General features: G+C 44.9%; 1 protein-coding gene across 2 annotated transcripts in view; it reads right to left on the bottom strand.

Annotated features, from left to right (window-relative positions):
* The window catches only part of SNX27 (sorting nexin 27), a 68,286-nt gene that overhangs the window by 12,623 nt on the left and 41,106 nt on the right, over positions 1-14,557 (bottom strand). Inside the window, exons 8-12 of one of the 2 annotated variants that reach the window (XM_031436414.2) lie at positions 11,597-11,686; positions 9,318-9,467; positions 8,852-8,980; positions 8,399-8,458; positions 3,710-7,529 (exon numbers count right to left, since the gene is read on the bottom strand). In XM_031436414.2, the coding sequence (XP_031292274.2) occupies positions 7,482-7,529; positions 8,399-8,458; positions 8,852-8,980; positions 9,318-9,467; positions 11,597-11,686 (477 nt within the window). In that variant the 3' untranslated portion in view covers positions 3,710-7,481. Of the gene's footprint in view, positions 1-3,709; positions 7,530-8,398; positions 8,459-8,851; positions 8,981-9,317; positions 9,468-11,596; positions 11,687-14,557 lie in introns of those variants that run through there. The other variant, XM_064477759.1, reaches the window with a different exon arrangement.

Below are 14,557 nucleotides of genomic sequence, written 5' to 3'. Positions count from 1 at the left end.
GAAGAGTTAGAAAAGAGAAGCAACATGTGCAGCACCATAGACGTATCTGCAGACACTGTTTCAGGGGAAAAAGCCTCTTGGGTTGGTGCAGATCAGGGATGGGAGTCCCTGGGAAGGAAGAGAATCCAGTCAGGGTTCTGAGCCAAGTACGCAGCACCTGCAGTCTCAATTCAACAGAGACAGAGGGGGCGTGAGCACACGTGGCGTGCGGGCGTGTGTGGTCAGAGATGGGAAGAGATGTGTGTAAGGAGGAAGACCTTAACAGGAGTTGGTGTTAACATTATGAATCTTCCCCTGAGATGCTTACTGTGGCTTCATGACAGTTTGTGGGTCAGGACAGAAAGATGGAAGGTGGAGTATAAACCAAAGGGCACCTCCCAGCGTGATTTACTGGCTGGTGGGTTCTCCTGGGATGTGGGAGGTGGAAGGACTAGGAAGTCTCCTCCTTCCTGGTGTCTTTCCAGATTTCAGACAGCCCCTCAGTATGGCAGTCTCTCACACAAACACTGAAGACTACATTTATTGTCTGTCACTGCTCACTGCAAGGCTGCAGCCAGATTTTCTCCAGAGAAGCAATACTGAATGATGGGGGTGGAAAAGACACAGAAGGGTCTTTTGGGGGAAACAAAAAAAACTTCTGGGCAGGGAGGGATTCTCCAGGTCCTTTGATGGCAAAACACAAGAGGCCATCTGAGACAGGAAAGGCGGCTCCTAACTTGTCTCTTGTGTGGAGACAGATTTTTCGGGCATAATACTGGCTTCAAATACAGTAGGAAGGATATAAAGGAGGGGTAGTTCTGTTAGCTACCGAAGTTCACTAAGATCTCTTCTGAGCAGAAGAGGCCTCAGTAATGAAACACACATGAAACAAGAAATGATGACAGTAGGATCCCCTAACTTCACACCAAGCAAGATGAAACTCAGCACCGGTTTCTTCTAAAATAATCTAGTTACTGTTCACGTGTTAATGGCGGCACAAAGAGAAGAGTAAAGGAAAATAACTTCTCGAGCAGAAGAGTGGAGCTGACAGGTTAATAGCAGGGACTGGGAGAAGCCTTCCAGTTTTAGAAACAAAAACAGACATTTAGAAAAACATCCTCAGTGAAGAGGGGCTCTGGTGATGAGCACGTGGCAGAGGAAAAGCCCCATCACCCCTTCAGTGCATTCCCACCCCCTCCCGTGTTTTCAGAGCTTTGAAATGTATGAATGCTACGCAAGGTGTCCCCATTTCCTAAGGGCTGGACCTGCAGGAGCTTAATGCCCTCTGACTTTCAGGGTCTCCTTTGCCTTGCAGTTCTCCTGCTACAATTTCGAAGCCTTTCACAGCCTTGGCTGCTTGTATTTGTGACTGAAGGGATTTCCCACTCATGGCCAAGACTCATCTCTTCTCCAGACCTGAGAATCTGAGCAGCCCTGGTTCAAACTCTTGGTTCTTAGGGTTCTTCTCTGGCCCCTCTTTCAGTCTCTCAGCTTCCTCTTGCGCCCCATAAACGGGGTTGCATCCTCCCATCTGCTCGATGAAAATGACCCTCAGCTTTGTGTTTCTAACTTAATGTTTCTCCTGAACTCAGTTTCAGTCGTGCCTTCCCCCCTCCGCCTTCCTCACGAGTAAGCAGCACCACAGTGCGGCTACTCCAGCCAATGCTTTGATCACACCCTTTCTCTCACCTCTCATACGCAGCCCAGCTGCAAAGCCCTACTGGTTCTCTCAAACGTGTCGGTGATCGACTCACATCTGACTCTCCATCTCCGTCTCCTCTGCCATCAGCACCGTCCAGGTCACCCCCACCCACTGAGGCTTGAAGCGTCCTCCTCACCCGTCTCCCCATTTCCCCTCCCGCTCCCCCACGACCTGCTCTCCATGGAAGCCGCTTGTCTTCTACAAATTCATCCACAGGTATTTTCTCTGCCTTGGTCACCACTGTACCCTCCCCATCCTGGTCAGTGCCCAGAATATTAGAAGGTGCTCAGCAAATAATTAATTAACTGCAGGACTCTGAGATCTAGATTTCTCACCCACGCCTCAATCATAATAGGTCCAAAGCTAAAGTATTTTCTTCCCCAAAGTTTCAACTTTAAATATTATCTGCATTCTTAGTCACCTAGACATAAAACCTTAGGAGCCTTTTACTACTCTCACATAAATTCAATGTTTAGTATTAAGTCACCAAGGATTTTACTTCCACAATTTCCCTCATATCCGTTTCCCTTGTTTCAGCCATCATGGCCTCTTACTGCTCACTCCCTCACTGCTCACAGACCGAGCCTCCTGCGTGCATCCTGACACATCAGTGTTTCTAAACCGCAGCTGGTGAAAAACAACAGAACTGCTCTGGCTCTTTCTTCTTTTACTGCAGGGCACTTCACCTGGCATTCAAGGCTCTCCAAAGGCTCATCTTCTGTTTTACTCCTACCCACACCTTACGTTCTAATCAGACAGGACTATTTGCCGTTCATCTGGACAAGCTTGCTTCTCCCCCTCCTCCCCGCCCCACAATGTCTTTTCGTCCCCAGTTACTATTGTCTGGCACATAATGGCTCAGTAAAGTGTGCTGAGTGCCTTCTTGTCGAAAGCCTGCTCTTTCTAAACAGTTCACCTGAAACACCACTTTCTTCATGAAGATCTCCTCATGTGCCTTCATCCAAAGGTCTTTCTCCCCTTCTTTTCTAGGCCTTACGGCACTCAGCCCTTCCACTGCGGGGTCCACGGTCACTCCTCTGTGAGGCTGAAAGCTAGCAGAATGTTTCTGTCTTTGCTTTTGTACTACTGCAGTATCTAACACAATGCCCTGCACACAGTATTCTATAAATATTTGACTTTTAACTTCTGTAACTCTAAGTCTGGAGTTCCACTTTCTACTTCTCTGTGGATTCTTTCCTTGTTGAAGAAAAAACACTTCCCCCCATTAGCATAGTAATATTTATCAGATTACAGTTATTCAGTCCCTATGCCCGAGGGAGAGGCCCACAGCAGCGTCTCCCCTCGATCTGCCAAACAAAATGTCAGGCTACTCCTTGCTCTGAAAGTCTTCAACCAAGGAGCAAAGGCACATGACTAGGAGAGTAAAATAATAAAACAGGAAGGATTATAAAAATAATTTTAGAATATCCAGCCTAACACAAATGCTGAGCTTTCCAGAGCAGATTCAGCCCATAAACCAGTGCACAGAGCAGAGCAGGTACTCAGACCACAGCGTCTGAGATTCCTCGGTAAAAGCAGAGAACACGCAGGGCCACGATTACACCCGCCCAGGGTGCACAGCACTGAGCTGGCATTTGTAAGGGGTAATATGTATCTTCCATTTCAGATTCCAGAGAGAAGTTGCTGGGGGCAGGAGGGCAGTGCTAAGATCCGTTCCAAGGGCTCGGCCAGGCCCTAACTGGACAAGGCTGAGGGAGGGAAGTCCTGTGAGCCTTAACATGGGAGTCTGTGTGGGCTGGTGCAACCGACTCAGAGAGCTGAGGGAGAAGGAGAAACTTTCAAAGTAGCCACTGGAAAGAGAACGTGGGCCCAGGGGCCTCCCAGCTTCTCCTTTCCCCACCCTTCCCCATCGCCTGCCCCCAAACGACGACCCCACCAGTCGCCCAGGAGAATTGGCTAGACGCTCCTTCCCATTTTCAGACTGACCTTTCAAACTCAAATCTCAGATGTCCCCCTTCATTTCTTCCCACACAACCCAAAGGATTTGTAGTCTAGGAAACCAAAGAATAGTTTCATCAATAAATCAATTTATTTAAAAGAATATGTTACAATTAATTACACTAAGTGACATTACCAAACAATTTTAGAGTGGTTAGCTCTAGAACAAGGAATGAAAGAAACACTGTTAAGCCATTATGTGTTGGTGTATTTTCTCTTCACATTTCTTAAATCACAAATAAAAAATACAAGATACTGCAGTGAAAATACAATTAGAGTTTCTCTCAAATAAATTAAAAGTGTGCATGACCTGGGGAAAACTGAAGCCCAGCTCACCGGCTTAAAAAGGGGGCATGATATACAACTGGTGTCCAAGTTTAGCAGTTGGCCAAGTGCCTCCACCCTGTATCACTCCCCTCTTGGATTCTGTTCTCCCTCCGAGCCCTAAGCTTCCCACACACCCTAGATTTGCACTGAGGAGTGAGCTGACGCAGTCCTGTACAAGTGAGGCCTGGCATGACGCGCTCAGGTTTAGGGGAAGAGGAAGGTAGAAGGTGGAGCTGGAAGATGGGGAGTCAAAGAAGCACCTCCATTGCTTCTGCTCTCTCTTGGAGTGTTCGTCAACATAACCTTCCCTCCAAAGGAAGCTAATGTGACACAATGAATCTGGAAGGAACCTAGCAGTATGTTGGGGTCCAAAAGAACAAATAGTTTCTACAGCTGAAGCAATCCAGCCAGAGAACACGAGGGAGAGAAGGGAGGGCACAGTTGTCCCTCCAGGTCACCCAGGGAGCAGTCCCCTTTAAGAAAACTGCCTTTTAGAGCCAGGCCCCTAAGCTGGCAAATTCTGAAACTGAGAGAGGTGTCACCTCCTGTTAGTGGCCTACACTGCTGCTCCCAGCATTGGGTTTGGGGCTACAAGAGGGGACGACCCAAAGCTACTGGCCTGGGTAACTAAAGGGTGAAACCAGATGGGCCAGGCCTGGGGATGTTGAACATTTATCTAATTCCGCCCTGAGAGCTCTGTCCAGGCCCAGGAGCTGCCCTGGGCACCCACCTGTGCCGAGCTCAGGCCTAGCTCAAGGGGAGGGCACAAAAACGGAGAGAAGAATAAAAATGTAAAGAGCAGAAAACCCAAAGCAGGGCTCTACCTGCAGGGGTAGGTTTCTCAGGGACCCCCCTTTTTTTCCTGATCCATAAAAATCTCTGAACCTTTACCAAAGAAGTTAGAAAAGTCTTCGTCGTGAAGGGAAGGACCACAGGAGACCGGGAAGACCCTGCTGGGGCAGAGCAGGGGAGAAGGAGAGCCCCTCCATTTCTCAAAGACAAACTGCAAACGAAGACTGAGTAGAAGCCTCCCTGGGCAGAACCCAGGGCTGAGAAGGCAGTAGGGATGCGAGAAAGGAAGCACAGACAAGGGGGAAGGGGCACCGCACTAACGCCGCTTCCTGCAAAGAAGAGCCTGACCCTACGAGCCCCACAGCCCCGAGCTTGGCCTCCGGCGCAGGGCACAGGGCCGTTGGTGGGAGAGAAGCAGGTACTGTCCGCCAGGGTTTCCCGCCTTCTCCCTTCTCACTGTAGCTGGGGGCTTGGTTAGTGGTACAGCCACTAACAAGTACGGGCTGTTCCCAGACAGATTCTGCCGGTAGGCTAACCACCCACAGGCCCCTCACTGATCTCCAAGCACCCAGTGAGTTCCGGGTCAGCACAGGATCGGAGCAGCCTCTGTCCGCGCTGAGGGTATCCTTGCTACTCTCGCATCAGAGGCCAGCATCTGGGTTTCCCTTGGGCTCCTGGATTTGCTCATTCCTCTCCCACTCTGAGGGAATAGGAGCAAACTGCTGCTATTTTTAAAGTTTGAACAAAGCTGGTGCCAAACGTCTCTTCAGCATCTTGGAGAGGGCAATCAATCTATCTTCTTTCCAGGGCCCTTTGGCTCCCTGTTAAATTCATTTAAGTCAGAAGTTAATTCTGTGTCAAAGCCTCCGAATCAGAGATCACTCTATGCAGCTTTCAACACTCGGCATTCTTACGTTTTGCACTCTGATTCCACCGGGATTTGGAGAAGGGGAGGGAAGACAGGATGTCCTATATGATCCCACACCCCCTGGGGCAAGCGACTGCCAGGACGACAGAGTGAGAAAAAGAAAGTGGCCTCACGATGATCTGCCAAAACAAGTTACAAAAACAGAAACGTCAAACCACTCCAACACTGCTCAGTGGAGTTGACTAAAACCAACTACGGTTGCCTCCCAGTTAGACAAAGCAAGACATCACCCTATGGAGGTTTCTGTTTAGAAGGAAAAAAGAAAAGAAGACTCAAAAATGTGTCTCAGATGCATCAGAGCCTGACTTAGAGCTCCCACTTAGAGCCTGACTCCAGCTCTTTGGAGCCTAGGGGTTGCCCCACCACCGTCAGCCCTGGCCCCAGACCCTGGGATGTAGCTCTTGGGTCTCACAAGGTCTAAATGCAAAGTCAGATGAGAAGTTCTTTGAGGGACAAAAAAGTTTTCCTTCAGTCTCCTTTTAACTAAAAGCTGAGATCCAACCCAAATCAACCACACTCCTACTACTCCTTCCTGAGTCCTCAGCTGGCTCGGATGGGCTCTGGTTTGGTCGGCACAGACCACTGACCCATTGCAAGTTTCCCCAAGGCCTTGCAGATGTCGGCAGATCCCTCCCCAACACAGCTGTTCACGGAAGTCGCAGAGAATGTAATAGTTATGGGTGGTTACTGGTCAGGAATGGAGCAGGGAAAAGCTTATGTACTACAGGGCATTTCTTCCTTCCTTCTCCCTATGCAAGTCCAGTCGTCGTGCCTAAAGGTATCAGCTGTAACTCTGGTCCCAGGCACTATCCCTGCCTCAGAAATGGCAGGGAAATGAGAAATCACAACCACAAAGTGTTTCAGGTTCCTGTGGCATCAACCTCCCGAGCCCACCCTCCCCGTCGCTCTAGGCCAGCTGCAGGAAAGCAAACAAGGGGCCCTCAGGAAGCAGGAAGAGAGAGAGAGACGGGCCAGGAAAGCTGTTTTGGAATCAAGAGACCACACTCCGTGCTTAGACTCTCCCTGCAGATCTGCAGCCTTGCTGTCCTTGAGAAACACACCTCTTTCTCCTCCCCAGCAGCCTCTTGGAAGATAAAGAAACTATGCTCCTTGCTCCTCAGACTCTGTGGCAACCCATGATCCAGAATCTTCACTCGATACAAAAAAAGGGAGAAAAACCCAAGTAGGTTGTAAACTTTTCGAGTCCTTCATGAGGAGAGGTATTTTCCCTGTAAATTTTTTTTTCCTTTTTAAAGTTTGTTTCAAAATAAAGAGAGCAAGAGAGAAGTCATGAATTCTAGTGAAAGGTGTGTAAAAACACAAGCTAAAAAAGGTACTGCCATCAATATGAAATTTAAAAAGAAATATATATATGTATATACGTGCAGCTAATTTGTGTATATATAATTTTTACATACATACATATATATGTCTGAACAGTGCAAATGGATGGAGTTCATAGTTCCAGTTTTAAAAATATAGCACAAGGAGAGCGTGTTGGTGCGAGGCCCAGGCGCGAGGACAGAGCCGCCGCCGGCGCGCTGGCTGGGCTCCTTTCTCTTCCTGTCTTAACTCAGGTGGCGCCTGGCGCTGACCAGCCTGTGGTTCTCTACCAGCTCAATTCCAGAGACATGACATTCAGGGGATTATTAATCATATTTAGTTTAGGGCTTTTGAGTATAATGACTTTTTTCCTTTTTCTCTTCTTTTGTGTTAATGGTTACTCTGTCTGACATGGGAGACGAACAGGGTAAGAGGATGAGGGTGAAGAGAAGGGAAGAGAATAACGAAAGGCTAGGTGGCCACGTCCCTCTGCTGTGACCTCGCCATCTGGAAAATGTTCTGAAAGGAAAAACAGAAGAGTTACTGGGAAGCCTCCGGTGTCCACATCTCCTCCCATCCAGAGACAACGCCTCACAGGGGAAATGTGCGACTGCATGACTCGCTCTGACTGGCCTCTTCACCTGATCAAATGTCCCGCCGAGAATCACAGCCTTTGAGGACCTAGGATATCAATTACTCGGTTCGGCCTTCCCCTCTTACAGGGGAGAAAAGATGAGAAACCTGAGAGCCAGGGGAGCTGATTTGCCCAAAATCACAGAGAGGAAAAAAAGCCGGGAGAGAACCCAGGTCTGATTCCCGAGCCCAGTGTTCTTTCTACTACATCAAGAATATAAATTTTCATGTTCCTGACTTTACATTCTGAACGTCAGAAACATTTTCTTTGAGAGTAAGTAGCTAATTATTCAGAATCTTCTAAATTCGGCTCCCGCACTGGCATATACCGACAGCAGGAAAGCAGCAGCAAACACGCCTCACACACGCACACTCGCGGTTAGCCCAGACACCTCCTTCATGACTCATCCGGTCAGAACGGCTAAAACCGAGGACAGCTGCCCTTCTGGGTCAGGAACAACATGGAGGGAGATTTGATTAAAAAAACAGGCTGAGGAGGGTCCACGGAGTCATGAGACGGAACAGCCTGCAGCCAAGAGCCACCCTCTAGACCAGCAGCAGCAGGGCTTTTTTGACCAGTTTAGCATCCAAGGCTAATGACCTCTCTGGAAGAGTCTCCTGGCTCACATGGGATAACTGGTCTCAACTAATATTCCTCGAAAAATGGAGGTGAGAGAGTCCCAGGTATTTGGCTACAGGACTATAAATTTAAAAACAAAGATGAAAAAGTCAATTCAAGATTATTTAGAAATTACCTCTTTTCTCCACTTGAGCTCGCAGAACACCCTCTCGAAGCACTCATGCATGTAATTGAACTGGAAAAAAAAAGGACCATACTCAATGACTTTTTAAGACCAGACACCACAGGACCCGCCTTTGAACTCAAGCCCCAGTCACTCCACCTTTCAAACTTGCTCAGCCTAGAGAAAAGCCTTAACAAGCCCCATAAAAATCCAGGCCTGGCTCATCTGCTATTCTCTGGCTCCTTCTAGTGGTAATTGTGAGTCAGGAGGGATGTGAAATTGGCAATCCTACCCAGGCCTGAGCAAAAAAAAAGACAGGAAGAACCTGGGGCTCTGGGATTCAGACAGGTTCTGATCTCAAGACAACCGCCATCTGCACAGCAATCTCCCCTTGTGCATTTAGCTTACGGAGAACTTTAAGCCCAATCTACTTTCCCCAAACATGCTTCCCCATCCACCACTCACATATGGGGTGAAGATTTTAACCCATCGAGGCTTCTTCTCTCCTCGTGCATATTCAAAACAGAAGGCCATTCCTTCTTCATCTGTATCCCACCGCTGCATCTCATCCCATTCAAATGCTATTACCTGGTTCTAAACAACCGAGAACAAGAGCACACATGTGAGAACGCTGGGAGCTTAGATAGGATGGCTCTGAACCAGGCAGCAGAAAAGAAATGAGTACAGACGTCTACATCATTTCAGGGAAAACACTGTGACAGAAGAAGAAAAGTCAGTGTAAGCAGCCAGTCAGGGTGAGGAACAGTGCGGATCCAGTGCCTGTTTACCTACTCCAGTCAAAACAGTTTTGATTTCATTTCCCCCCCCAAGTAGGAACTAAAACATAGCAAGTTGAGTATCAAAGTCTCCCCAGTGCTCCTGGCCCAGCCCCCCGACTTCCCAGATGGATGCATGCTACACGAACTCTCACCTCCAGCTGTCCCTCCTCAGTGCAGGCATGCAGTTTAAAGTGCGTAATGCTGATGGCTGTGATTACATGCCCCTTCCTCCTGGAGTCGCAGGCACAGTGCGGGAAGATGATTTCATTGTAGCCCTCGCAGGTCCTTAGCATGTTGAGGTACTAGACGAAAAGAGGAAAGGGACAGTGTTGCTACGGAACTAAACCGCCGTCAAGAGCTGCTGAGACGACACAAAAGAAAAGCGAGTCCTCTCACTCAGCAGCCTGAAGACCTTGATGCTCGCCTCGCATCCATCACTTACATTGCGACAGGGCTCTTGAGACGATTCTGTACCCTACTTCTAGCTTCCACCTCCATACTTCCAATCCTGCTCGTTTTTTCTACTTAAAAACGATATATGGGGGAGGTTACAGCTCAGTGGTAGAATGCATGCCTGGCATGCACAAGGTCCTGGGTACAATCACCAGTACCTCCATTAAAAAAAAAAAAGTAAATAAACCTAATTACCTCCCACTGCAAAAAAAAAAAAAAAATATATATATATATATATATATATATAAATGAAGCCAGAAGAGACACTACAACCAAGACTCCTAGGACTAGAGAAAACTCCAAATGCCACTCAGTCCAGCCCTCTACTTCACTGTACCTAAGGGGTAGAAACTGAACCTATCCTTATAACTAAGAAAAGTGAGCTAGTGTCTCGCATGTATTCCCTAATCAAAAGTTAGAATGACCTCAGTGATGAGGACAGAGCTACTCCAAATCTCAGATTCATAAAATGTTTACGCTGAAGGAAACTTGAAAAGTCAGTCATTTTATAGAAACTCAGAGCCTTTCTCTATTACCAACCAGTCCCCATTCAGCCCCACTGTCCCCTGGGTCTACAGCATGTATGTCTCCTTAAAAGCATCTGGACCAAAATCAAGAGTCATTTATGACCCTCACAGGTACAATGCTACTAGACTAACCCAGAGAGTTCTCTGAACTACTGACTCTCAGACTGCCCTGGGCTTGAATCCTGGCCCCACCACTTCCTAACCACATAACCTTGGAAGCAAGTTATTTGAACTCAAGCAGATTACTAAACCCTAGGAGCCTGAGTTTCTTCTTCTGTAAAAAGGGAAATAATAATAATAGCACCTATACCACACAGTTATCTGTAAGCTTTAAAAATATCCAGCATGGTACTTAGTACATAATTAAGTATTCAATAAATGACAGCTGTGAACAGTAATTTTAAAGGCTCCATTAAGGTAAAGTGTTATCGGGGACACTTCAGGTTTTCAGAGATTCTCAGGTCAGGTTGCATTTCTCAGCTTTAAGTGGGCAATCTCTACATTCCTGGATTTGCCTAAAGCATAGAGAAGAAATGCTTAAAATTGTACATACACACAGAATTTCCAAAAGGAAAGGGAATATTTGTTTTCAAACATATTAGCATAAGGATGTAGCTATATTATTTCAAACATAAACTTATCCTGTCTACTCTCCTTTCATATTAAATTTTGAGTAGCTAAATACATATCCTAAATTACCTCCTGTGATTGGCACACCACTCAGACGATGGCCCACCTTAGGCAAGAGAAGAGGACAGGTACGGCTTGGGATAGTTTATAAATGTTCGATATTCAACAAGATAGGTAAAGTCAAAAACAGGACAGTTATTAAAGCAGAGACACAGCACTTAACAGAGCAGAACTATGCAAGGGTTCTGCATCCGAGCTGTCCAATATGGCAGCTGCTAGCCACGTATGGCTATTCAACACTTGAAATGTGCAAGTGCATCTGATGAATTAAATTTTAAATTTTATTTAAGTTAAATTTAAAATTAAATTAAAATAGCCACAAGAGGCTAGCAGCTATGGAATCAAATGGCACGGCTCCAGGGCATCATACTAACCAAGGGCACTATTGAGCATAAATGTTAAAGCAACTGCAGGGATGAGAGTTGTGAAAACAAATGATTTCGCGATTGCTAAATCACAACTAAAATAATTTCTAATGTTAAACATCTAAACCTTCATTCAGAATCTTATTTTTATCACATTAATGTTTTGCACATCTTTTATTCTAGGACTTTTTTAATCAAAAAGAATACTGTTTGGTTATTACTAATAATAAAGTTACATACCTCTATGTAACACAATAAACTCTTTGTGTGCTAAATGGAGGAACACAATGGACTTTACAAATGAACTCTCCCTTTTTTAAAATTAGTTAAGCCACTGACCAGGTTGCAACATCCTTCAAAAATGACTAGACCAACAGGCTTAAGAGATAAACCTACCATGACCATTTTTCTTTGTTCATACAGCTTCTGTAACTGGTAGGACTTTTCCTCTGCTTTGATGTAGCCTTTTTTCACATCATCGACAGCCTTTCCCCAGAACAAAGGCAAGGAAGGAAGAAATGTAAAAATTATTATCATGTACATCCTTGACAAAAATAAAGATACACAGATTCATTTTCAGAAATGAGTAACTCCTATCCTTTTGGACCACCATCATCACCAGTGAACTCTGCCACACAGGTGTATTTACTGGAATAACTAACATTTAAAGAATGTCTGGTATGTGATCAAGGATTGTTCTACACATGAGGGATCTGGTTTCTTGTGTTAAGAGATTTAAATTCCAGTTGATTTATACATATGAAACAATTAGAGAACACTGAAGAACAGTATGTAATACTGTGCTAAAGGTAACAACGAAGCAGCAGAAGTGTGTGACACAGACAGTGAGGGATGCATGCACCCAGAACAGGAGAGCTTGTTGCTAACCGTACTTATCAGGGAGGTCTTGGCTGGACCCCAAACGGTAGGTTGAATAGAAGAAACTAAAAGCTGAAGAAAGGAAACAGAAACGGGTTTGAATTTAAATAGTATATTTAAGAGACAGATTTGCCTGATTTAAATAAAGTATACATGTTAGGGGACAATGACAAATAATTCCGGATGGACAGGTTAACAGATTGTGAAGGATCCTAGACAGCACATACAGGCATTTAGACTTAAGGACAGTAGGGAGCTAAAATGAAGAATAAAAAATAGTTTTTTTAAAGAAAGATTGATCTGTGTATGAGGGCTAAATGATTTAAACCAAGGAGAGAATGAAATAAAGAGAGCTCCGCGATGTCGTGGTACTTTAAGCATGAAGTGAAACAAGATCTCAAACTAGGGTGGTAGCAATTGGAAGACAAAAAGTGATAAATCTGAGAAGACAAACTGAAAAAGTACCAGAGGACTTTTTATGGGCACGAAGGTGCCCAGATCTGACATGCTAGTTCTGACCCACTGCTGGCTCAGCTACATGAAACGTAAGTCCCCTTCCCGCTCAGCCTTGCTCCACCCCCAAACAACTTTAAAAATCTAATGGAGGGGAAACTGATCTTTGGGAGAAAAAAAGAACAAAAAGAATCATTTGTCCAGGGCATTTAGACTCTAACCACAGGGAGTTACTGACAGGACAACTCTGTGCAGACACAAGGCAGGGGCCCACCTGAGCCTTTATCAGAAGACCGCCTATTTCCTTAAGGCAGAAATCATTCCCCATAGCCTTATCAGGGAGATTATCTGCATAACAGAATGAATTAAGGATTGAAGTCAAGGGACCAGTTCAACTTCTAGCTCTGTCACCTGCCAATACGCACCTGAGTAAGTCACTTAAACCCTCTCAGTCTATAAAACAGGAATAATACTCACCTTGTAGACAGACAACAAAATGAGATAACAGATGTTAACAGTTTTGTAAAGTACCTATAAACAGTTATTATTAGTATCACCGATATTAACATCATTTAGCTGTTAAATTCTTCTCAGAACCACACAAGGACATTAATGTCCTGCCTGGGACTGCCTAATGGAAAGATTATGCCAGTCTCTCCCCAGTCCAAGCCGTTCAAGTGAGGATTCACTTAGGCAGAGAGGATTATATTCAGAGGGGATTCTCAGTAAGAACTGCCACCAGTGCCCTGAAGAACCTAACACTGTTACATATCACCAAAAGACCTGGCTGCTCTAGGCCACATTTAAACCAGTTACTGAAAAGCTGGGAGAGAAGTAAAGAGGGAAAACAAACACATAAGTACTGGTTTATCTATTCAGTTTCCGCAATACCTAGAACTGGGTCTGACTAGTAACAGCACTGAAACATTGATGAACGTCTCCCCAGGGCAGAGGTGGGTCAGAGGGAACATCTACTCCAGCAACTCTGCGTGAACTACCCGCATGTCGGGGGGCAGCAAAGTATTCTATCCTCTCATTCTAATCACGGTTATATTGCTTGACTATCCCTGAGTGAGAAACGTAAATACTGCCACTCTAGACTCCTTTTTCCCTTAATTAAAAAAATTTTAAAGTAAAAGATGTATATAGTTTTTAAAAAATGTTTTTATTAGGCACTTCTTGGTAATACGCAATCTCCTGATCCCGCAGTCTCATTCCAGAGATATTTTAAGCACTGTGAACAGTTTTTTGTGATTTTTTTTATAATTCTAAATTCCTAATTCTGCTAATTCCTAACTTACCAATTTTAGACAATGCTGATTTGCTGTGTTGAAAATACTAAGTTTTAGCTTTCTTACATCACCCCTACACCTTCACTACTTCTTCCTTGAAACATCTCAATAATAATTAAATCAGTATTCAGTATTCATTACTGTAATCAATATTCAGTATTACTGTAATCAGTACATTATTGTAAGCATACAGACACTGGTCACACCTCGTCATGTACTGTACTAGGACTTCCTTTCTTGTACATTCTTTATCTCTGATGTTAACTACCTCACGTTTCTTTGTAACTTTCCACATGCCTCTCACCATTCTTCCACAATAACCAAACACCAAACCCTTGTTGATTGATTCAAATAGTCATTTTCTAAAAATTGTTGACCGTTCTCATCTGTTGTGTCTCCTCTCCTGTTCTCATTGTCCTTGCAGGTTTACACTTCTTACAATCCATTACTATTATTTTAGCAAGCTTTCAGGAAGAAGCAGTTTAAATGTATGTTTAATCTGCCAGGTTTAGCCAGAAATCAAATATATCCTACTATAGATTTTGAACTTACTAATTTTTTAAGGAAAAGGCTCATTATCTAACATTTGCTCAATTCTAAAGTACACATTTTGTCATTCCTAAAATTGGGATGCATCTTACAATCAATGCTATGTCGTTTAATTGGTAGCTTTTTCCTCTCAGCAATACATAAAATAATAGTGCATTTTACAATTGATGGCATCTTCGAATTG

The sequence above is a fragment of the Camelus dromedarius genome, chromosome 23 (assembly GCF_036321535.1).
Source record: "Camelus dromedarius isolate mCamDro1 chromosome 23, mCamDro1.pat, whole genome shotgun sequence".
Taxonomy (NCBI): Eukaryota; Metazoa; Chordata; class Mammalia; order Artiodactyla; family Camelidae; genus Camelus; species Camelus dromedarius.
Note: the sequence above shows the minus strand (reverse complement) of the source record. Positions and strands in the feature narration are given on the sequence as shown.